At 42.8% G+C, this 24702-nt stretch overlaps 1 protein-coding gene across 5 annotated transcripts in view; it reads right to left on the reverse strand.

Annotated features, from left to right (window-relative positions):
* TNS3 (tensin 3) overlaps positions 1–24702 on the reverse strand; it is a 282694-nt gene that overhangs the window by 237275 nt on the left and 20717 nt on the right. Inside the window, exon 1 of one of the 5 annotated variants that reach the window (XM_080382110.1) lies at positions 22629–22673. The exons of 3 other annotated variants lie outside the window; for them this stretch is intronic. In XM_080382110.1, coding sequence (XP_080238236.1) covers positions 22629–22658 — 30 coding nt within the window. In that variant the 5' untranslated portion in view covers positions 22659–22673. Of the gene's footprint in view, positions 1–568; positions 13939–22628; positions 22674–24702 lie in introns of those variants that run through there. One more of the 5 variants, XM_080382106.1, reaches the window with a different exon arrangement.

Genomic DNA, 24702 nt, shown 5'->3' on the forward strand with positions numbered 1-24702 from the left:
CCTGTTTTCCCTGCCCACGGAAGGACACAGGGATGTGAGGGCACACAGGGACCCGAGGGACATGTAAAGGACGTGAGGGACATGCAGGAATGTGGGGGACAGACAGGGATGTGGGGGACATGCAGGGACGTGAGGAACACCCAGGGATGTGGGCAACAAGCAGGGATGTGGGGGACACTCAGGGATGTGAGGGACAAACAAGGATGCAGGCAGGGGACACGCAGGAACACAAGGGCCACGCAGGGATGTGAGGGACACACAGGGATGCAAGGGCAATGCAGGGGTACGAGGGCCACGCAGGGATGCGGGGACACGCAGGGCCACACGGGGGTGCGGAGGGCGGGCAGGGCAGGCGTGGGGGGGGCGCACGGCACGGCAGGCTCAGGGACAGGAGCTCTGCACTCCCCCAGCACTGGCACCCGCTGTCCCCAGTCGATCTCGGCTGTGGAGCCGCGCTGCATTTCTACACAGCGTAGTTCTCAGCTCTCCAGCCGTGGGAGAGGCAGAGCCCCCCTGCTGTGTGCGGTGAAGGTCGCGCTGGCCACCTCTAGCTCCCACCAGCACCTACGGGCATAACTCCTGCCGCTGCCATGAAGGGATCATGGGCAGAACCTTCCAGCTGTCTTCTCATGGGGTCTCCAGGTTCCCTCCGCCGCAAAAAAAGGATGCAGTACGGATCAGCCTTCCCTGACCCTGCGAGTCCTGAGAAGTTCAAGATGCATTTCCCTCACTGTCATGCTGTAAAAGCCGCCTGTCACCCAACAGCAGGGGTCATTACTGATTCCCAAACACTTGCACGTCCAGTGGGGGCATCTTAAAATAGATTCGGAGGAACAGCGTCCGCCAGTTCTGGTTTTCCTCAAGGAGCAGAAGAGATGAGAAATCGTTCCTGAACATTTGTTTTGGGGTAACAGCTGGCACATTATGATTTAGGTCAAAACAGTATGACTTATAAGAGATTATAAAAGCTAAAAAAGAAAATGTGTTAAATGGTTTTAACACTATTATTATTTATTTGCACTATTTGGACATTCTAATTGAGTACTGGGGCCCCATTATGCCAGACACTCGACTTCAAGTGATTTAAAGTCGTTTTACTCCATAAAATGAGTTGATCTTGCACATGAAGGAGTTCAGCTACACAGTGAGCAGCCTGCCTGGGGACACCCCGGAGCTGCCAGCCGAGTGCCACTGCAGACACCTTCCCGTGTTTCTCCCCCTGCCCTCCCTTGCCTGGATTCTGTGTTCAAAGAGCCTAAATGCACAAACGAGTTATTTCTGCAGGATGAGGAATAGATTAAGGGAGAAAGTGTTGTTGTGCAGGAAGAGCTGTTCTTAGGTGACTTGAAGGTCTGATATTGTCATGCCAGCTTTTCTCTGAGAAGTCACAAATCACGACTGATGAGCGTGTGTGAAATAGCCCAAAGTGACTGGAGTCATATGATGTGACTATGTGTGTGAAGGTGACTTTTACGAGTTAGTTAAAAGTGACCTTCCCAACTAGCAGTTGTGCTGGCTCATCCACTCCAAGGGGAGCTTGGTTGGTCCTTGTCGGCTGGTCCACAAACAAAGGGCAGAAAGAGGAGAGAACTGAAGTCAGTAGTGTTACTTTGACAGTGTAAGAATGGCTGTTGTCAGGTTTGCAATCCCCCTGCAGAAACGAAATGGTATAAATGGGGAAATGTCAACCCTTTCTGAAAGACTTTTCACTGTTCTACCTTACTGGAGTGATGGCTTCCATTGCTTTGGTGCTTTGACCCTACTCCTAATTCCTGTCATCTTCTAAATACGACTCGGTACATGTGAAAGGGTTTGCAAAGCATAACTTATCAAGCCAATGTTTTGTATGGCTCTGCTGCTTGTTCTGGTATTTGGGAGAAAAAAAAAAGAACAAAAAACCAAACCACCAGTATTTGTTTTCTCAAAACCGAAGTGGAATCAAGAATTAGAAGGGGACAGAGAGTCCCGCTGCTGGTAGGTAACTCAGGTTATAGCTTTCTTGCCTAGTGCAACCAATTCGCTTTGTATATAGATTCTTCAAAGGTGGCCAGGCAGCTAACCTCGCCAAAGAGATCACAGAACTTCCTTACAACTGTAACAGAGGTAAAGAAGAGCACTGTGGGACTCAAATGCCAAGCTCCCCTCTGGATTAGTCCTTGGCTCTGGTGCCTGCATGCAAAAATATTCAGTGGTTATTTGTTCATAATTAGAAGGGGATTTTATCTGTGGGTTCCACAAGGTGGTGACCCTGTCCTTGATGTGGCCAATGCTCTCAGCTTTCATTAATTGGTATACCACAAACCTGATCCAGTGCAGCATCTGCAATAAAAAGGGTGTCTTTTCAAAGAAAGCAGTAAATGTGTCTTTATTCATAAGAGGGGCAGGCAAGCATTAACGACCCGTCATTATTGAAGTAAATAGGAACAGAAGAGTTTCCTTAACTGTTCGGTCCCCTTCCTACTTCCTCCACTGTTGTTAGTAGTTAGAAAAGATGGGTTTCAGCCTTGCCACTAGCAAAACGAGGGGGAGCTTGCGGGGGTGGGGGACACACACCAAGGAGCGTGGGGAAAGAAGTAACAAAAAATGCACAGATGTGTAGTGATTTCAAATTAACTAACTGTGGCTAAGGCATAGATCACTTCCTAGAGAATAATGACCACAGCCTGAGGCAAAGTTGTATTAGCATCAAGTCTGCCATTAACTCTCCAGGAAATGCACCAGTCTGGAGTCATTAATGAAATTATAACCAGTTACGTGGTGGAAGAGGGATTAGTCAGGCAAGAGGAACATTTTCCTTGTGGTGCCATAATTTTTACTGAGCAGCACAAAAATTGTATTCATTTCATGACCCTGCTTCTGTGTTGGAACATCTACAGAGAAAAAAAAATGATTGCACGCTAGTTATTTAAAATTCTTTCAAAAGCTCGGGGAATTTTTAGCATTGTTGCAGTGGAAACAGGAGCAGCTCCTAAATCTTGCACATGTTGTCAGGGTTGTGCAATTTTCAGCCTTCTGTTCTTCAAATACTTCTTATGCTTCCCTCTGTACTGAACAGTTTTGTTATTCCAGTGTATGACTGCCAAAAGACTCCCATTAGCCTTAGCAGTATGTGTTAACAGGCTGTTTCTTATTATTCAGATTATCTGGACATAACAAAAATTATGTTTTTAGAGGAAAAATGGCAGCCAGCTCATTCCGCTTGGGTGGACAAAAAAAAAATTAAATAGGATAGATAGATCTATGCCAGTTTTGAACAGAACTCAATCAACAGTGTTTTATGACAGCAATAAGATATTGTGTTTAATGCATAGTGCTTCAAACAGCACAATCTAAGAGCCAAGTAAAAATGGGAAGGAATGTGCTCTTCTGTAACAGTTCATATTTTTCAAAGCCTGCACAAACAGTACTGCTTTTCGGTAAGGCGTTTAGAGGTAGTGTCCCATTCTGCAGACTGAAGAAACTGTACTCTCTTCTGGAGGAGGTGAAATGGCACCTCAGCTATGCAGAGCAGTACCTAGATGCTCTGACACCAGTGAAATGACAGTGATGTACAGGTGTCAGTCACAAGTCCTGAGTCTGATAACTGTGCAAGAGCAGCACTGCTGTAAATTATTTTTCCAAAACATTGTGCTGGTTTTGTTTTTTTCCTGAGAAGGACTGCGAGCATCCAGAGTTGAGGGGAAAATTAAGTTTATCAGGTTTAATATTTCCAGAGTGAATTCCACACTCAGTATAATAATCATTAAATAATAACCTATTACAGAATCACAGAGCGGTTAAGATTGGAAAGAACCTCTGGAGGTCATCTGGTCCAACCTTCTTGATCAACGAGGGCCACCTAGCACCAGTTGCCCAGGACCACATCCAGACAGCTTTTTAGTATCTCCAAGGATGGAGATTCCACCACCACTCTGGGCAACCTGTGCCAGCGCTCGGTCTCCCTTGCAGCAAAGGGAGCGTTTCCTGATGTTCAGAGGGAACCTCCTGTGTGTTCCCGCTGCCTCTGGTCCTGGCACTGGGCGCCACTGAACACAGCCTGGCTCCGTCCCCTTTGCACCCTCCCTTCAGCTGTTCCTAGCCATGGGCAGCATCAGCCCTGAGCCTTCTCTTCTCCAGCCTGAACAGTCCCAGCACTCTCAGCCTTTCCTCAATGGAGACACACTCCAGTCCCTTCATCATCTTTGTGGCCCTTCACTGGACTCACGCCAGTATGCTCATTTCTCTTCTCTACTGGGGATCTCAGACCCGGACACAGGACTCCAGGGATACTGGTAGGCTCCTCTGCTGCAAGTGCGCGTCGCTGGCTCATGTTCAACCTGGTGTCCACCAGGACCCCCAGGTCCTTTTCTGCCACACTGCTTCCCAGCTGGGTGGCCCCCAGCACACACTGGTGCGTGGGGTTGTTCCTCACCGGGGGCGGGACTTTGCACTTCTCCGCGCTGAACCTCCCCAGGTTTCTGTCAGCCCATTTCTCCAGCCTGTCAAGCTCACGCTGGGTGGCAACGTGCCCCTCTGGCCCACCAGCCACTCCTCCCAACTTCATCATGGGCAAACTCGCTGCGGGTGCATTCTGTCCCGTTGTGCAGATCGCTAATGGAGGTGTTAATGGGACTGGGCCCAGTACTAACTCCTGGGGTACACTGCTACTTTCCAGCCTCCAACTAGACTTTGTGCCGCTCACCAGCACCCTTAGGTCCTGACCATTGAGGCAGTTTTCAATCCACCTCACTGTCTGCTCATCCAGCCCCTGCAGCAATAGCTCAAGGAGCGATGGGGCTGTTATGGGACACAGTGTCCCAGCCCTTACTGAAGGTCAAGTAGACCCTAGCCACTGCTCTCCTCTCATCTACCAGGTGCATCAGTTCATTGTAGAAACTTATCAGGTTGGTCAAGCATGATTTCCCCTTGGTGAAGCAATGCTGACTACTCTTAAGAAGTTTCTTGTCTTTCCTGTGCCTGGAAAGTTTCCAGGATGAGCTGCTCCATCATCTTCCCAGGGATCAAGGTAAGGCTGACCAGCCTGTAGTTCCCCAGCTCCCCCTTCCTGCCTGTCTTGAAGGTAGGAGTAACATTTTCTTTCCTTCAGTCTTCAGGCACTTCTCTCAGCTGCCATGATTAGGCAAAGATGATGGAGATTGGCCTTGCAATGACATCTGCCAGCTCACTCGGCACTCCTGAGTGCTTCCCATCAGGGCCCATGGATTTATCTCAACACAAGTTACTATGCATTACTCCAGCTGGCTCTGGTACCAGCATTTTATGCTGATAGCAGCAAAGAGCTCTGCTGTGGCGAGGTTGATACCTTGGCTACCCTCATCAGGTTCCAGACCTGAATACAGCATGAGTATGACGGAATGAGTATGGTGGAATAAAATAAGCCTGAATCTCATCTTGATCCACATACTGGTGAACTGTACATTAAAGGCAGAAATGGAAAGTTCCCCAAGACAAGCATAGCCTCTTTACATTGTCAAAATTCTTCCACTTCTTTAGTTGCTCTAATAAGTATTGTTATTATTGAGATACTTTTAAAAACTGTTCTGAGCTTTGCTTAGAAAAGAACTGTGTGAACATAATTCCCATCAAGAACTATGAACTGAATCTCCACGACCCACTTACCCAAGACCTGTAACTTCCCTGGGTCACAACCTGAGACCAGCACATGCAAATTAATTCCTGTGGGTTGTTTTGGAGAAAGACCTGAACCACCTTCACATGTCAAACAGAAACACTCTGGCCGTTCCCTGCTTTCTATCCACTACCTCCATTAACCTCTCCTTTTGAAACCCCCAAAATAAGACCTAACCAAAAGAATTTCCCCCCCGAAGGGGCCGGCGTTAAAAGGCTTCAGAAAAGGTGTCATTTATCGCATTCTGCTATTCAGCAGCAGGAACACCCCCTCTTCTGCCCTGCCATTTGATTATGGAGGAAACACTGATCTTTCACCCCAAGCCAAAAATGTGGGAGGTCGAGAAAGGACAGACAGATGTGGCAGACTTAACAGCTCCACCACGTCTGGGAAACATAATGAAAAGACACGTGTTTTATAATCCCGGTATATGTGCCTGCAAAGATTAAAAAGAAAAGAGGGTTATGCTAAAGCATTTAAACTGCTCCCCTATAGTGATGGCCTTACCTCTCCCACCCCAAATAAAGCCTCACCCTGAAAGTAAATAAGCTAAGAGTATCAGTTTTTGTCCAAAGTCGCTTTACAGTGGGACTCGCAGCAGAGAGAGAAAGGCAAACCTCTGCAGAAATGAAGACTATCATGAGAGTCTTTCAGGTTTTGTGTTTGTTCTTAAATCAGTTTAGCTATTCATGAAAAGTAAGAACACATACTTAAAATTTGCTTTGTTATAATGATGAAAACATTAGCCAAAAGCTTTGGTGGTACCTTGAAAAGAAAAGAAAGCTAAAAAAGACCAAACATGTTACATAACTCTGCTGGATTTCCAAGAAAAACACACAGCCATGCAACAGACAGTTAATGTCTGCAAAATTCCAGATTTTTTTTAAAATGCCCTCTGGGGCCAATTTAATATTTTCCAGACCCTTCCCCCTCCCACCCCGGCTACTAAAAAACAGCAGTGAAATACCAGGAAATGGTCCTCAGCTGTGGTAATTTTTTCATTTGCCTGGTGTCCAAGCTTTTGAACTGTTCCCCAGCCCTTCTGCCCCAGCCTTCTGGTGCTTTTGGCATTCCAGGAGCAGGCAGGTGACTTGGGCTTGCTCTCTGCCAGGCTTCTGCTACTCACAGCCAAGCCTGGTTCTGCAGGCTGCCTTCAGGAAAAAAAAATCATGGATACGCACAAAAAACCCACATGCAAAGAGCTGCTCTGCAGAACCCCTTTGCAAGGTTGTCTCCCCACCCCTAAACATATCATCAAACCCACCCTTTCTCCTAAGTGTATGATTAAAAACACCCTTTCCAAAGACACTTTGCTTGCTTACACCAAAGGAAAAAAAAAAAAGCTGTGTTTGATACGTTTATCCTGTTATTTTTAAAGAACAAATATTTGGTTCTGCTTGAAGGTATTTAGCTTTTATAGTATCCCATGGGTTATTGGACAGGTGATGATATGCAGGTCCAGAGCAGCACCGCTAATTGAATCTTACAAATGTATGAGAGTAAATACACAAGAGGATGGAGAAAAAAGTGAGCTTTCAAAGTAAAGCAAAAGTGGCTTTTAATGGACAAAGTATATGCATTATACTGCATGCCCCAAACTGCAAGCGTTCACACGTGCCTGATGCTGCTCCTGAAGCCGGTCCCAGTGTGAGCAACCCCGGTGTGTAGCTGTGTGTGTATTCCCGTCTCCTTTTCAGAGCTGGCAGGCAGGCTGCTTGGTAGGGACAGCAGAAAAGCCACAAAAGATGGGGGCTGATTAACTGAAAGATGCAACCTCAGCCTTTGAAAGTCACTGTTCCGCCACTCTCCGTCACCCTGGAGTACAGCAGCAAGTCTGTCTGTGTTTCTCTTTCTTGTCACCGATCCCCTCTCTAAAGTGACAAGGCAAGAGGCCGGGAGGGCCCTTGCCCTTTGCACACTTTGGTGTCTTCAAGTGAATCCCAGCTTGATGCCAAGTTTTCACCTCTGTCTTTCACCTCCCTGGAAAGAGAGATGGAGGCAAGAGAGCCTAACCCATGCCAGACCAGAGAGTGTGCACTCGTCACCTCCATCAGCTTGTTCTGGATCCTCAAGCCACACAATACTCTGCCTGCACAGACGAACTAGTTTTTACATGAATGCACATGTTCTGGCTCAAGGGATAGAACTTCTGCCCTCTCCAATTTTACCCTTGTTTGTTCCCATCTTTGTAGTTGTAGATCCTTGTAGATGTAGATCCCATCATCTAAGTCCCTTCGACTCACGCAAACCAAAGTGGTTGTGTTCTCTGTTCCTATCATCTGTACGCTCCTGAATTCCCCCAGATCTCTTGACTGCCAAATGCAAGGTCAAAAAGCTTCCATTTCAGACGCAAAAACTCAAAAGTCAATTGACCTAAGGGTGTCAGGAGAGGCTATCGCAGGCCAGGTTAAGGACGGATGTGCCGAGCTGAATGCAGTCCATATCTCTTAGCTGCTTCAACTTTAATAAATTCCTAGTGCAGCCAAAATGTTAGAAACAAGTTTTGCAGAAAGATCAGGAAAACAAATGGGGCTATGCTTTGAAGTCATAAAACCAAGCCCCCAGCCCCATTCCCCCATCATCCTAGTACTGCAAAAATCTCAAAACAGATCTGTGTAACTGCAGCCTGGGGCATTTACTCACACTACTAAAGCAGCAATGTCAATATTTCTTTAGTTACTTTATTCCCAACTACTCCATTACAATTTCTAGGACATACTCAAATTTCTATTCAATAAAAGTTAAGTCATTATTTCCTCTGCTTGGACACTGTCAAGTAGCAAACTGCTTAGGCTTTTTGTACATGCTAGAAGTATACGAGTAACCTATCAGACTCTGTGAAGAATGAGTTTTCTGTCTCATGCAGGCTATCTATAATTTCTACATTTGTCTGAATTCCAAATAAAAAAACCCCAACAAACTACCATGCTCAAAAAATGCGCATGAGAAAAAAGCCACATTTTTATATATGCATCTTGGGGATGAGTCTCAAAGTATGATTTTTTTCAGCAAAAACAAACACTGTCTCTTGGGTTTGATTTTTTAATACCTAATGGTAAAGTCAATGAAAGTGAAAAGTATATCCAAAAATAAGAAGCTAAAATGTTGAACTAAAAAAAAGTCCAAAGTCAGAACCGTAGTTCCCAAATCGAAATTCCAAAGAAAACTGCCTACTTCTATTAAGCATTTGATTTAAAATGTAACCATATGTCCTCACACAGCAGAATTTTGTCAAAGTTTTACCTTCTAACTTTTTGGAGAGCATTTTATCATCTTTAAATTTCATGGGTAAAGACTGATTAAAGAACATTGATTACAGGGAAACTACATTTTTGCAGCCAGGCTATGTCTAGATCTAAAACAAAGAAGTAATTAAGACTTTGAAAGCTTTAACGTTTTTTTCCCCAGCTGGTCTAAGACATAGGGACTAATTTTGTTGAATGCCACTGCAATCTGAGAAGCAATAGAGTTATTTGCGAGGGTCCATACAAATTCCTTAATGCACCTAATTTTACTATGGCAAGCTTCACATTAGGGGGTCACATTCTGCATCCCTTGTTCCCCCAAAAGCTCGTTGAAGTTTCCCTGCAAAGCTGAATGACCAGATTCTCAGAATGTTTAGATATCTGGTTGAGTGCAAATAGTAAGGAACATATGGAAGTGAGTTTGTATTTCTTTGTTCAGTTGTCATCAAAGATAGATTGGGGTCAACCACCTAAGACTTATGTTCATTCCAATGGTTAACACAGACTGTGTTTTTCCTGCATGTCTGTATTTAAACAGTGTCAAAAGAATTGAAGAAGGTAATAAAGCCACTAAGTCTGCAGAAAATAGCCTTGATGCATCTCTTCTTACAGTATCTTCTGAAAATGTGTTTGGAAAGTAGTAAAACAATTATAGTAAACAAAAAGATTAATTGTGAAAGATGAGAAAAAAGTATTTTAAAGTATTCTGTTTCCTTTTCAATGGTTGGCCAGTTCAGTTTTATTAGGGGCTGTAAGTAGATACTTGTAAAACTTATACCACGAAGCAGGGCTTAGACCTTCCAAAAAGTGGACCACTGGTTAAAATGTCTAGCTCTAACCATCTCTGATTTTTGCGTTGAAACTGTCTAGTTTCATTTCCTCTTTTGTGAAGGTGACATCACACTGCAGTATCTTTCACACAGTAAATACAGTTAAGCTGAATTAATCAGTGTTTCCACAACACTTGGGAAACACCAAATGAAAAAAAATACTCTGTGAAAACAAGAATTATTTATTTTTACTGATCCATTAAGATGCATCTTTATGGGTCTTAAAGTAGTTTTTAAATCTGTGTAGCCCAAGCGAAGTGGAGAGGGGATGAGGGGAAGGAGGTTCAAAGGCTTTCTTTTTTGCTAGTTTCTTATACCTTCAGACCTCAGTCCTCCTACTATTAGTGTCTGTAAATGTCAGCGTATATACTTATGAACTAAAGCTTCTGTGGACACATCAACAGAAGAGGATGCTGGCTAGTGTACTGTTTGGCAGCGTAAAGATGAACCTAGTTCACATGGTTACATGCCTTCAGTGACTGAAAAAGTTATTTTCTATGTGTGTACTTTACAGGTTTGGGGAGGGGGTGGGAGCACATCCATTTTTAAACACATACACAGCTACTGACAAAGGAGGAGGTTAGTGCATTTGGCATGTCCCTAGTGGATGGCAGCAAGGAATAAATGGGTCAAAGCAGCAGCAGAACAAATTGATGCCAGTCGTTAGGGCAAGTTTTCTACTGATAAGGATACCCTGGACTGGACTAGATTGTCAGGGAAAGGGAAGCTACCGGAAATCTTTAGAAACACATCAGATCAAGAAGCAGGGCCCAGGTAGTCCTGCCTGGAGGCAGAGGGTGACCCACAGAGAGGACCTCTGTCTTTGCCATGTTATTTCCTATTGCAGGTTGCACAAAATGCTTCTTCAGGTAGTACTAGAAAGATGTGACATACGGAATATGCCCTCCCCACAGAATTATCTTTGTCTTTGTAAGGATTACACAATCCAGTTCTCCCACTTCAGGTCTGGACATAAAAAGGCAAAGGTGTGTTCTTCATAAAATCTGAGGATGAGACATGCCGTTAAGACTATGAACTTCAGTTAGGTCATCACAAGATAAACTGGGCATCCTTCACTGTGTAGAGATTGTTTATTGTGTGGTTTGGCTGAGCATTCCACTTAACTCCCACCCCAAACCACTGAACCAAAAAGCAGAAGGTGAATGTCCTGTAGACAAAATATACTCAGCAAAGCATGCCAAGACCTAGATTTTTCCCCACTGGAAAAGTAATATATTACTGAGATTTTTTTCATCTCAGTTCCTGTCCTATGAGCTACTCTAAATAGCCTTTAACATTCACTGCGCTCTTCTCTCTTGGCAGCTTTGGAATCAGAAAAGAGATTTTTTGGCACATCAGTACAGAAAGTATGTAAATATAGTGGGACCGAACAATACATTAGTCATTTGGGGGCAACCATATAAAGGGTAATGCAGCACCCTGGGGGAAGAATGGTAAACACAAGCAAAGAGTGCAGGAAAAGAACAACAACCCAGAGGAAAACGATATAACTTGTGTGATTTTCTCTTTCCTTCCTTTCTACTTTGTTCTTAGACATGTGTAGTGTGTGCTGAAGAAGTGAGGGAGGACATCTGGCCTCTGCAGAAAGCCACCGCCATATCTGTGCAATAGTGAAGGCTTCCTTGGAGCCCAGGTGATAGCAATTCTGGCTGCTGCCCGTACTGTAATATGCATACTGGAATACACAGGATAATAAACCCCTCTCCTGCTGTGTCTTCAGCAGAGGTTAAATCCGTTCCAGTGCAAAAGATAAAAAGCAGACAGCAGAGGCTTAAAGAACCCATCTGCCAACACTCAAGATACACCTACACAAGATGTGAGACCTTCTGGTTTATAAAAATGACCATGTCATCTGGTCTTCTGTTGGAATGCAATTTCCAGCAGGTCACAGGAAGAATCTCATTTTGCAGATGCATGGCAGTACCGGATCTGCGCTGCAATACTATCATCAACAAAATTTACTTGCAGACCTTTTGTTCTTCACAAAGAGCTAAGATGTACGGCTACATGCGCCAGACCACACACAGGCAGTACCAGCAGAAACATTCCTCCCTTTGCTCCCAGAACCAGAATGAGCGAAAACAAGTTATAAAAGATTCATGTGAAACGTGGCAATGAATTTGGAGAGGAAAAAATATAGGCGATTATAGCCATTCATAAAAGAATGATGCACTGTTGCAAGAATATCTTGGAGCCCAATGAAAGCACCAGTGTTATTTTGTCGGATTCTTCAGGCCAAACTAAAGCTGTCACTTTTGCCTTTTTAGTACACAAAAGCACAGATATCCCAAAGGCCTGAGTCTTAACCATAGAAAGTTTTAATAATAAATGGCATACTTGTGTTCATCTGTATAAATGCTTTGCAAGGTCAGATCTCAAAGGAAGCAAATAAAGAGTACGTACCATAATAGAAACAGAGTGTGTAAGAACAGCGGTCATCAAACTATGTGAAAATTCATTGTTGCTTTTTAAATAACTTGTGGAGGGGGGATTAAGACCAGGACAGGACCTTACGCTTATAAGCAGCTGTTCTTAATTTGCAAGAAACTGTAAACGGTTTTTAATCTCCTAAGCAAAACAAGAGGTAGTGGGGGTTTAAGTACTCAAAGCAATGTGTGTTCTTGCTTTTCTCCACACGTTTAGATATTATCTTTCCTAAGTGAAACCATCAACCTTTTCCATCCGAAGTGAAACCTCCGTGGGATTCTCCAGCAGGGAGGACAAGATCCCTAAGCTCTGCCATTTGCCTCCTGCATGGCAGATCTCAGTGTCGTTCTGGGAACCCCTCGCCATCCTGGCTGGGACTGGGTCTGGAAGTTGCATACAAGAAAACCAGGAGGGGAAAAGGAGATGCAGTTCCCCTACTTTGCCATATAGAAATTAACGATGGAAAAATACAGCATCCTATGGCTTGAACGGAAGCCAAGGGGCTGTGGTCATAGGGAACAGCATTCTTCTACATGGTAAGGAGGAAAGGAACAAAGTTCCCACAGGTCATGAGCATTCATTTAGCATACCAGGTAAGCAGAGCTGCATTTAGCATCACCCACAGACAGCTTGCTTTGATTTTTTTAAATGCAGTTTCTTCCCCTGAAGATTAAATTGGAAGTTACACTTTCATAATTTTTCCATGAGTAATATCAGAAGCTGACAGTACCTGCTATGCCTTTGCTAGCACAGATGATGTTAACATGAATGGAAAATGAAGTTATCTAAGGCATAGCCGCTTGCTGTCAGAGACTCAGTTTGTACAATCTTACTCTCATGCCTGAAAAAGTCACGTTATTGGGTTAACATTCTTGAAGAACATGAAAGTGGAATCCTGCCCTTTTTAAGTTATGGATAGTGCAAGGCATATATAAGTACCTAAACAGAATGACAGAAATCTAAATGCAGCAAGCTTTTTTCAGGAGGCACTTTTCTCGTAGCCACACATTATCGATCCCGTGCATTAGGATGATGACCAAGCAGCAGGTCAGAATGATGGCTGGCAGTGCCAGGCACCAGCCTGACCCTGCTGAGCAGCCAGCCCTCAACAGCTTACAATACAAACTACCAAAGAGAGGAGACATGGCGTAAAGGGTGGGATAAAAAAGCATGATTATGGCAGCAAACTTTTGTTAGTGGTTACTTAAGATGGATTTAGCTAGTAGATTAAAGGTCAGTCAAAATGACTGCATAAAAAAGTGTTTTCCCACTATCATACCTAACTTACTTAACCACTACATTTCTCCATCCACTTTTTTTTTTTAATACTTGAATAAATACATCCAAAATTGTTGCAAAATGTTGTTTGAAAAGCATCTAAAATAAAAGATCGTGTCATGTCAAAATTTGGCACAGCAAATCCAACCCTGTCACATTGAAAAAACATACTTTTGTGCATCTGGAAGTTTTGGTTGGGCACTTTTTTTGGGGTGCTTCTTTCAAATGCAAGACAAACTTGCACTTAAAACGAGATTCCCATTGTGTCCTCTTTGATGAGGAAACTAGGTACGTACAATTGGCCTCAGCCCATCGGCCCAGCGGGCCCAGACCCCTCTGCAGAGGGATCCGTCCAGCACATCAACACTCCCACTCAACACGGTGTCGTCTGCAAACTGACTGAGAGTGCGATCCATCCCCTCCTGCAGATCATTGATGAAGATATTGAACAGGATGGGCCCCAGCACATAGCCCTGGGGACACCACTTGTGACCAGCACCGGCGGGATGTGACTCCATTCCCCACCATGCTTCAGGCTTGCTCAAAAACAGAGCTGTTTCTGTTACCTTTCTTACTTCTATGAATCAGCCCCAGTTTCTTGCTTTCAGTAAATGCTTTGTTTTTCTGTCTTTATTAATATTCCCTCCCAGCTTAATGATTTACTGCTGGCAGATGTATGCACTTGTGTCTGAGCTTTTAGCCCCCTAGACACTGAGACTTAGGCTAATGTGTTTGCTTTGCACTTGCCATCGATCACAACCCATGCAAAGTTGGTTATCCCAGCTCAGCTGAAAGGCAAGGCTTTGGTTCAACAACTATATTGCAACCGTATGGCTCAGCCCTCTGTAAATGTGTAGTAGGTGGTATGGGCTTGACCTGGACAATAAAGGCTTCCAGGCAATACATCTTGGAGTTTCTTATGCAAAGAGAAACAGATTGCTCCCGAATTCTTCAGAACAAGCTCCAAGCCTGGGAGCCAACCAAGTAACCCAAGGACTGTAAGAGCTAGTTTCATGTTCACTTTCAACTATTTATCTGTTTTATTTTCTATTAACATAACCAGGCAGAGGCTATTACAAGATGAACCAGATCAATCAAGATGGGTTAGTAACAGGTAATACATACAAATACTCAAGAAGGATGTCAAGAAGACCTTATGTAATGCCCCAGTGCCAGCATTAAGGGTTCTGGCAGGTGCCTGCAAAGAACTCTGGAAAAAAAATCTGCACTGGAGTCTCCAATCAGCTAATCAACTAATTCTGTGGGCCCTGGCATGAGTGTGCCCCACTGAGGGACCCGCACCGCTCCCCCAGCTTGGAGGACCTAGCCCTTCTCTTTTTGCCTGTGGGAGGGAAAGGGTAAGTGGCACATCCCTGTCCCATTTTCAAATTAAATGTCTGCATTTTATTTTCTTTGGGGGTGGGGGTGGGGCGGTGGGGGTGGTGTATCTCAACATGCTCTAGATAGCTGTGTTTAGGCAGATGAATCACATCCTCGGAAGCTGTCACTGTCCAATGGCAGTCCTTCAGCCCCACTGTGGGGCTGGTCTCTAGCCCTGTTTTCCACACGTCATTTCACAAAGTGGGCAGTTCCTGCAGGTGATAGTACACTCTTCTGAAGCTTTTTCACATTATGATTTACTTAACACATGCATCTCCTTAATTTAAGTACCAAATTAAAACTAGTTTAAAATATTTTAAACATTTGTATCTGTATCTGTATTCAGAATCTAATGTTTATGGGAGAGGACTGTCCTTTCCTTATGTACAAACAAATTGCATAGGACAGTAATTTCTCACTGGAACTTTGAAGTCTTTGTAAGATCTAAGAAAAAAAAAGTGAATAGATACTGTTACAAATTCATCCAGTTTATGTATTTGCAATGGGGTCTTTGGGTAAAACACCTATTTTGCTCAAGTGTGAAGCTGACCTATTTCCACTGGTTTTCTGCCTAAGATTATTTGGCTTCTTTTACTTAAGCAAATGGAAAAAATACTGAAAAAATACCTAGAAATTACAGCTAAAAGTCTTTCATCCAGTTGTCTACAGAAACAAATAATTTCAGGGAGGATAAGGTAAGTCCCATATAATCAGGGTCTATTTTATAACCCAAACTAAAGTTTTTAAAGCTATACAGACTACACTAAATTAGAATCTGACATTTAATAAGAAGCCATAAAGGCTAATTAATGTCAGACCTTAATGGTTTTTTTCAACACTTTTTGTCTTTTAAGAAGAACAAGACCACCCATCCAGATGGCACTCAAGCACTTGAAAGAATAGTTGTAGTTTCTTCAGTACAAATAAATAGGAAGAACATAAAAGCTAATTCAGAAAAGGATAATTAAATGATTAAAAGCAGGTCTAAGCTTCTATACAACAAAACTGAAAGGGTTAAGGGACAAGAATCTTATCCAGATAAATGGGTGATAAAACCACCAGTGCCTGTGCTGAAATGCTCCCAATCTTGCACAATTTTCCCATTTGACTACTCCTGCTAATGCCAGTGTTAAAGCAGAGATCTGATCAGAACTCTTAAACTACTGCTTTGCCTTCTTGCAAGTTAATTAGAAACAAAGGCTACTTCCAGTCACCTATGTCATGGTATTTACCTTATTTTTATTCTTCTTGCACTGTAAACTAGGAAGTTTTTCAGAAACTTGTAAAAACATGCCACACTGAGGTTAAGACGTAGCCAGCCTGTATGGAGTCAGATGAAGCTAAGCTTCCACATCCTGTTTCCTAGGTTTACTTAACAAACAATGGCCTATGGAAAAACAGGGTAGAGCTGGGAGTGGTGCCGTCTGTCTCATACTAGAAGAAAATGTGGCTCAGTGGCCATGTATCCTTGCCTGACATGAGGGTTGTAAAAGTCATGTCATGCACAGCTGGGAAACTAGAGCTGAGGGGAGCTGAGTGACCCTAACACAGCTGCTGCTGGACAAGAGGTTTGAGGCACACAGAATTTCTTTAACTTCTTCAAAGCACAGGGCTGTTCTAAAACACTTGAAAGGTCTCTCGCAAGTGGTTACAATTTTTTCCTGTAAGTTCTCAGTATCCTAATATATTAAGAACAAGTTTTATATAGGGTAGGGATATCAATACAAGACAGAGGGCACATCAGAAATTTTCTGCTGGATTACTTCCTGATAGAAAAAGTGTATTTTACCTTTGCTGGTTTTATCCAGTGCTTGGAATAAAGTATTTTGCTTTAGACCAATTTGGCCTTAAGCGAAATATTTCTCCTTAGTGACTGTTTTATTTCATGCTATTTCAGTGTTAAACTGCATTACTTTGTGCTGATGTGTTGGCACAGAGGAATTGTGCTTCAGCTGCCCACTTCTTCAGCCCTCTCTTGGCCTGGGCACTGGGGTCCACTAAGAATCTCCTATGAGCCGCAAGAATTCAGCAGTAGGTTCATTCCCAACCAGCAAGTTTTACTGCTTGGATTTTTCTAAGACCAAAGGTCATACATAACTTGCCAGTCTTGTCCAAAATTCTGTGCTGAGATTTTGTGGTTGGAAACACATACTGCAAAGTCCACTGAGCAGTCAAGATCACCAATACATTCTCTTTAAACCAGTGAACTATTGCTTTTCCCATTTTCTTCAGTTGATGCTGCAGCAAAGCCAATAAACTTCTTATAATAAAAATGTTACTTCTCTACTTTCCCTACTTCTCTACTCAAACTTCTCTGCTTTCACCTATTTTTCATTAAAAATAGTTTCAAGACAAATGCTTTCTCCACAGGCATTTAGTACTGCTCTAGCTCTGGTCCAGATGAAGTCAAGAGGAGTTTTTTACTACTGATTTCCACAACAGCAGAGTTATGCCAACAATGAATACATTTGACCACTCATTTGTTACAAAAATAAGCCGTTAATTTTTAAGAATCTGTGTCTGAAGATTAGAAAGAGTTGAAAGCATTGAATTTTATAAATGGGCCAGTTTGCTTCAAGCATTTCATCTGGTTTTATTTTCTTCTTGCAATGCCAGTTAAAACCAGTCTTTTCCCTTTCCAAGTTACTGCTTAGAAGGACGCAGACAGTCAGAAGGAAATCTCTGGGCAGTTATCCTGGCTACAGCCAGTCACAACAGCAGCACAAGGGGTATAACAGCTGGGACCTCACAAGCTCATCAAGATCTGGTTGAGACACCGACCCTCTATATTGACACACTGTGATACAACATGTAGGATCTTTTCGAATCAGCAAGCAGCACCATTTCCCCAGCACTCCTCAGTGTTCCCATGAGGCAGCACAACTTTTGTGTGTCCTAAATACTCCTCTAGTCTCAAAATACTTTTTTTGACTATCACTACCAAACCATGCACTTTCCACTTCCCAGACAAAGGAAATAGTGCATGATTCATCCCAAAAAGATGGAACCATCGGTGGTGGAGAAGTGGTTTGGAATAATCCTTTCAGCACCGTGAGTGCCTTGGTTTCTCTCTCCTAAACTGGTTTACGTTGCATTTAGCAAACATGCAGGCAGAGCAATCAAGGAAGGGGGAGAATCTTCAGAAAAACCAAAGGCAAGACAGTAAAGCAGAAATAGTACTAAAATCTTTAAAGGGACTTTAGCAGCATTCACATGTATTTTAGCCACTCTGCTGACTCAGGGTACAAGACTAGACATCAAGGAAAGCCTTTGGTGTGCTACAGGGATGCACAGATCTCAGCAAATTTGCTTCAAACCACATTAAAATCTGCACCATTTTCCAAGGGTTCATCACCTTGCTCTGATTGTTGAGCAGCCTGCTTTTGCCATTTGGCATCCTTGCATAATTAATGTGTTTTCTATCTAGTCGCATTATGCAAGCTCCTGACGGGTCATTCAATAAGATCATCATTCTAATTCATAATGGCTATTTCAGGCTATGAGATGCCATTTCTTATTAGTCATCAGTGATAAATATCCATTTGAAGCGAAGGTTGTATACCATACAAGGTACCATTGCTAGAGTTCCCGTCTGTCCACTTAGAGGGAAATGAACTGGAAGAATAAATCTTTCGACCAATGTTACAGCTGTTTATAAATTCCATGGGAGACGGTCACACTTGTAGACTGAAGTTCATCATTAAGATGAATGCTCAGCAGAACAGCCTAAGATGTCCAAGAGCTCGGTTCAGACTAGTCCCTTGGCCTTTTCTGTGTATCTCATGACAAATGAAGACAAAAGGAACTCGGCCATTAAAAATGTTTCATAAAGCAGGGCAAGTGCCTCATCCTATACTGCACGCATTTTAAAGCAACGTATGAAATGTGGCAGGTCTCTTCTGGAGAGCTGCTGCCTTCCGCATGCACGTTAAAAGATCATATGCTACAGTACCTCTTGCACATTAAAACACATCAGCATTTCCCCTGGTTTTTGAAGGGAACATTCCTGTTTTGTTTTGTGAACATTCCACTCTGAATCCAACTACTACTAAAGGTGTAAGGAGAGTTGTTATTATTTAGTTATTCCAAAAAAAGAATAAGTAGCAAAGACTCCTTGAACTTTAAATGCTATAACAGAAAAATTAAACCACACTGCTGTTGAAAACACTGAAAGGCACAATCCTGACTTTATCTGAGATTTTATTCAAGTGAAATGTTACCTTTTATCAGCTTTTCCTTGGACTTAAGGGACACTGAAAAGAGGCAGGCATTAATGTTTTTTCTTTTGGTTTTAAATAACCTCCAATATATCCTGCTACTACTGCCCTCTCAAACCCTTCTGCCCCCTTTCTCTCTGTCTTCACAGATCAGCCAGGCTTTTGACAGACCAGGCTTGTCCTGTCCTGTCCAAAAACTGTAAATACTTCCAGGAAAATGGAATAGGAAATGTTTAAGTGCAATGTGAAAAGTCAAAACATTGATACCCAAAATACAAATTTATTTCCCAGTCATCTTACATGTAGATGAAATAAAAGATTGAAGTGTGTGATGGCTTCAAAACCAAATCTTAAAGCTACGCCTTAAGCAAAGTACGTATGGCTGGGTCTGGACTTTTCCTGCTCATTGTCATCAAATGTGGGGTTTACATATTTTGAGGAGCTCTAATGACTCATGGAGCTCTAATGGGCCAGAAGGCTCACCTACACTGGCACGCTGCTGCTCCGGCTGCTGTGGGCTCCGGCATCAGGTAAGCTCTCATTTTAGGGAGTCACCACTGGGGTAGCACAGCCTTTCAGCAGATACCTTCTCTTACGTGTTGGTTGCAGATGCTGCCTTGGCTTCAGAAAACCTAGTAGTACGCCTGGAAGGGCAGTTACACTGCTTGAAAGTCCACCCACTGGCAAGGCTTTTGTTCAAAACAAACTCAAAGAGCCTGCCTAGGGTTGTGACTAAATAAACACTTGAAACGACCTGTCAGCCCACCAGATACTGCCTTTCCAGCAGAGTGAAAGTTATTTTAATACCAAACATGTAGGAGATGACCAGAGCAAGAGATAGGAGTCACGTTTACAATGCTGAAAGGAAGCTCAGAAAGGGCACCCTAGCGCTCTGGGGCAGGACGTACGAGCGGTGGCTGTTTCTCACTAAACCCCTTCAGAAATGCTCACCAAGAGCACAGAAAAGAGCCCCCTATCCTGTACTTCTGCCCCAACCCTCTGTAAGGTTGCCAAATGCAATCATCCACCCTGGCAAAGAACAAACCTATGGGAATAGTTATCACATTAAATAATAAGTAAAAGTTCTCATTAAGGGTTCATGACATTTATGCACTAAACCAAAACAACAGGAGTGAAATATAATGGGATACAGCCAGATCTCTTCATGCATCTTTTATCAAAATAGATTTGTTAAGGAAAAACCCCATTCTGATATGAAGTCTTTAGTTATGTCTGTGACTGTCAATAGACAGAAAACATCATGATGTCTTTCCAGAACACTCTTTAAATTAGAGAAGGAGCAAAGCAAGTGGGACTGTGAATGTGGGTCTGCATAAAGTAAATTACATGCGTGGATTGGAAAATAATTAAATAGAGGAAAGGATGCAGAGAAGAATAGTCATTATTCCCATATGATCTAAAGCCCAATGTGGATACAAGAACGCACAGGGAGCCTCTGGCAGAGCCAGGGCACAAACCCACAGCGTATAACTGCCAGCACTTGAACCACAGGCTCATTCTTCATCATTAAATATTTTCTGCCAAGACTTCAACTGTCCCTATTACATCCCAGTTAAGCCATAAACTTGCATACAACAGCATGGCTTGGGTTTCGGATCCTTTCCCATAAATCTGAACATTTTTATGGCAGGCACCAGAATGATATAATTGCCTGTGTTTAAGCTAGACACCTCTTTCCTCAGGTTCAGGCCTATGGCAGACAAAAGAACTCATTCTTCACCAGAAAAACATTTATTTTTCCTAACAGAAGGACCCTGTATTTAGAACTCTTTCACAAGAGGCAGGGGGCTTCTCTTCTTTCGGAAAGAAATTTGTTCAGATTTAATTAAAAGAAAAAGCATCAGCTTTGTCAAATAGTTTTCTTGTGGCAAGTATCAAGATATAGTAGTAAAGAAATATGTTAATGACATTTTAACTGAGTGCTAGCACTATGGAAAGATAGAAATATGGATATATTGAGAGAAAAAAAGGCTTTTTTTGTCTCTTTAGATGTGTTATAAAGTCGGTTTTAGGTCTGTGGTTTGGGATTTTTTTTTTCCACAACTAAACCCCCATCTACTAATTTATTTGGGTGAGTTGCTTTTAAAAGATTTCTTAATTTCTTCCAGGTATTAACATATTTTTTTCAAGCATTTTAAGTTAGGAAATTATTTACTTCTTTCAAGGTGTTTAATGGCATTTCCTCCAGACAGCTCTGACCAGGTGCCTGATCTGCAACTGCTCTTCATAAGAGCTACTGTTCTCTTCAAAAGGAGTTTTGAAAAGAGCTCAGATCACAGTTTCATAGTTCTTTTAAAAACTGGGCTGGTGTCTACATCTAGTACTGGCTTCCTACACTGGGTAAACCACCAGTGCTTTGGCAGGACAGGGTTCATGAGGATTAAAGCCATGACTCCACTGAAATCAATGACAAAGCCCACAGTGGGCTTCAGCAAAGCCAGGATTTTGCTGCGGGTAAATATTAATGTAATTGGGTTGCACTGCCTGGTGGTACCTTATGTCAAATCTTCCATAAATTATAGACGCCTTTATGTTTATTCCCATACCACTGGGAGATCCATTGGGCCTGTTGACTGAGGTGTACCACAGCGTGGAGTCACGGTGTGGGCTTGGCTCACAGCCACAACAGCAGGCACACTGTCCCCTGCCAGCTCTGGGAGACTGCTGCCTGGGCATGAGCTCCAAGTTCTCCAGCATCCTACACCAAGTCAAGCTGCTTAGAGCAGCTGAATGTTCATTTGTTACATCGTTTGGCATCTTACTAATTCTGTATAGGAAAAGCTGAAAAGGAAACTTTGCTCAAATGCATATAGGATAGCATCTCATGTTTCATTTCCCATACTGGAAGCATTTCCAGCAGTGTGTAACCTTGGAGAGGCTCACCTGTGCTTATTTTCTTTTCTTTGGGTTCCTAACACAAGTTTTAGAACAGGTTAGGTTCACACTGCAAACTGGTGGTTTAACGGATACAGAGCGCCAGAGGGAATCCCAGGACACAGCTCAAACGCGGTGCCTCACCGCAAAGGGAATACACAACAATGGTACCGTTTTACTGTTGTCGTAACACTAGAGTTATCATATTCTTTGTGTTCCTGACTTTAAAGTCTTGGTGAGCAGGAATTTAAGGAAAAAAGGAAAAGAAAAAAAAAAAGAAAAAAAAGGAATGTTTGGAGACAGCTCTTGGCTTCTTGGATTTGCATTTCATAGGAAATACATTTTATTTTATTCTAAAATTAAACAGATTAGTGTGCCATGGTTTCTGGAGAAACTAATGCTATGAAATAGAGTTTCTTCTGATTAAGGGCAGTGAAAGAATTCACATAATAAAGTTGTTTAGCACGATGCTTTATAGGTGAACTGATGTCAGTAAGTAACAGGAGCCTCTTAAGATAATAAAAGAGCAAAACCTCACACGTCTGCCCTAGGATACTTTAATCTTCACTCAGTTTGCCTCAAACCTTGACATCCCTTATTATCAGTTATTAGCTTTGCCAAATGAAAAATTATCAGTGTCACCTCATTAGCAGAAAAAAGAAGAGCATTTTTGCTAATGCCAATCACTCTTCATTGAGAAACCTACCATTTGGGAAACAGGTTTTGCTCTTCCCATCCACCTGTGATCCTCCCCTGCAGTGGGTCTAATATGGGTGGTGGTTCACAGCCTGCCTGGAAAGACAGACAGCATCTTCACAACAAGCTAAACCTCATGTATCTGTTCAAGTAATCACTCGCACTGTGATGAACCACCTCTTAGAGCAGACTCCACTGAACAGAAATGCCACGTATAGGTTAGCAAGACCCAGGCACAGACAGTAATTGTACATAAAGCCCTCTCTCATGTGCTCTCCATCCTAAATATACTATAGCCAAGTGCAGGAAGAAAAAGGAGTTTGTAAAGATGAAAATAAATTTTCTCCTAGGAACAAATTTTATTTATTTGAATTAAACTTTCTGAAAGACAACTGTGAAGGTGGTTGGCAGTAAAGAAACAAGGAACTCTGCCAAATACAAGGACTGAAGCATGACTGAAAAGTAAAAGCCTACAGCAAGCAACAGAAGTCACAATATTCAGGGAAGGGTGCAGAAAAATGACTAGAGAACAAGATGAAGGTGAAGGGAAAAAAAGTGAGTTTGTTAGATGAATTGTATTTGTGCCGTTTTGACAACACTTTGTAGAAAGAAAGCGATGTTTAATCAAATCAGAACAAGAAAGGATTTAATGATGTCATACAATAGAGAAAAAGGTCAATTGTGGACAAGCAACAGCTGAACAGAAACCTGGCTCTGGGACACGCAGGAATGACTGTGCTGTCCCTGGAGTCTTCGTGAGCAGTGCCACACTGTCTCCCACGTGGGCAAGGGGCTTCTCTGCTCCGCTGGAGCTGGCCCTGGGCCCCTCTGTGTGCAAACACAGCTTGGCCGTATTGGTGGCACCACAGCTCCTGGTACCTCCCTGCCTGCGGAAGCACCGCATGCCCAGCCCTGCAGCTGTTTCACTCACTGCAGAGTCAAGTTGTGATAATTATTATTTATAGCAATGAAGAGCAGTGAAGAGCTCTTTTGCTGTAATTACAGAAGCTACTAATAAGATAATTGCATTCCAGGTATTCTAGGAAAGATAAGAAATTCACTTTTCTTTGATGGGGCATGTTTAAATATCTGTATTTTCTTAAACTTGAGCAAACAGGATCTGGAAAAAAAGCCAGGGCAAATATGTACAAAAGCCTCTTCTCCACACCAAGTGTCAGGCTCACAGGGAAATGCTTCAGGGCCCTAGCATGCAGAGCAGAAGATTGCCCTGTCTGGCCTTCTACTGACAGACTGAGACTCCATGCATTAGTTTCCTTTTCTTCTGAAGAAGATCTAAAGCATTTTGCCAATTAACGATGATAAAACACCGCAGGGGATCATTTAGGGCAAGACACCGGAGCAGCTAATTACGATGGGGATTATCCTCTCCTGTGAGATAAAATGGTAGTAACTAATAAGTGGCCAGATTAATCAGACACGCTGGACTTGGAAAGGGCAGGAATGCACAGTGAAGTACGGGTCTGTGAGTAAGAGTGAGATTTGGGAGCAGCAGGAGTCTGGGCACTCTGTCGGTGGGGCCACCCTTCCAAGCACCACTCCGTGTGTAGGTGGGTGCTGGCAGGGGAAGCCTTCGCTGGCACTGGCAGTGAAAAGTGCAAGCCTGAAGCCAGCCTGATGCCTCATTTATCGTCCACATTTGTGGAAGGACTTGAAACACTGACTAGCTACACTAATTGCAATGGTCAAGATTCATTAATCCCTTAATTACCATCTTTTCTTAATTCTGCAATGTTTATTTTAAGGTAACCTGATTGTTCTGTTTTGTGAAATACTTTCATTTTAGTTTCCAAGCCTGTGACTGCTTTAGGAATACTCACTTCTTAATCAATTGTATATCTCTCTGTATCAAAATCAGAACAGGGAGAGAAACGATGCAGTTGCCCATGGCTAGTAAGCTTTGCTAATAGCAATACATTGACTTCCTTTCATTACCTCTGTTTTAAAGCTGTGGTATTTTCTCTAGCCCTGTCACTAAACAGTTACAAGGCCTTACAGTAATAAGGCTTAAAACAGCAGACTTTAAAATTATTACCCTACCTATATACCACCATTCTAAAAGCCAG

Source organism: Falco punctatus, assembly GCF_963210335.1.
Source record: "Falco punctatus genome assembly, chromosome: 4".
NCBI lineage: Eukaryota > Metazoa > Chordata > Aves > Falconiformes > Falconidae > Falco > Falco punctatus.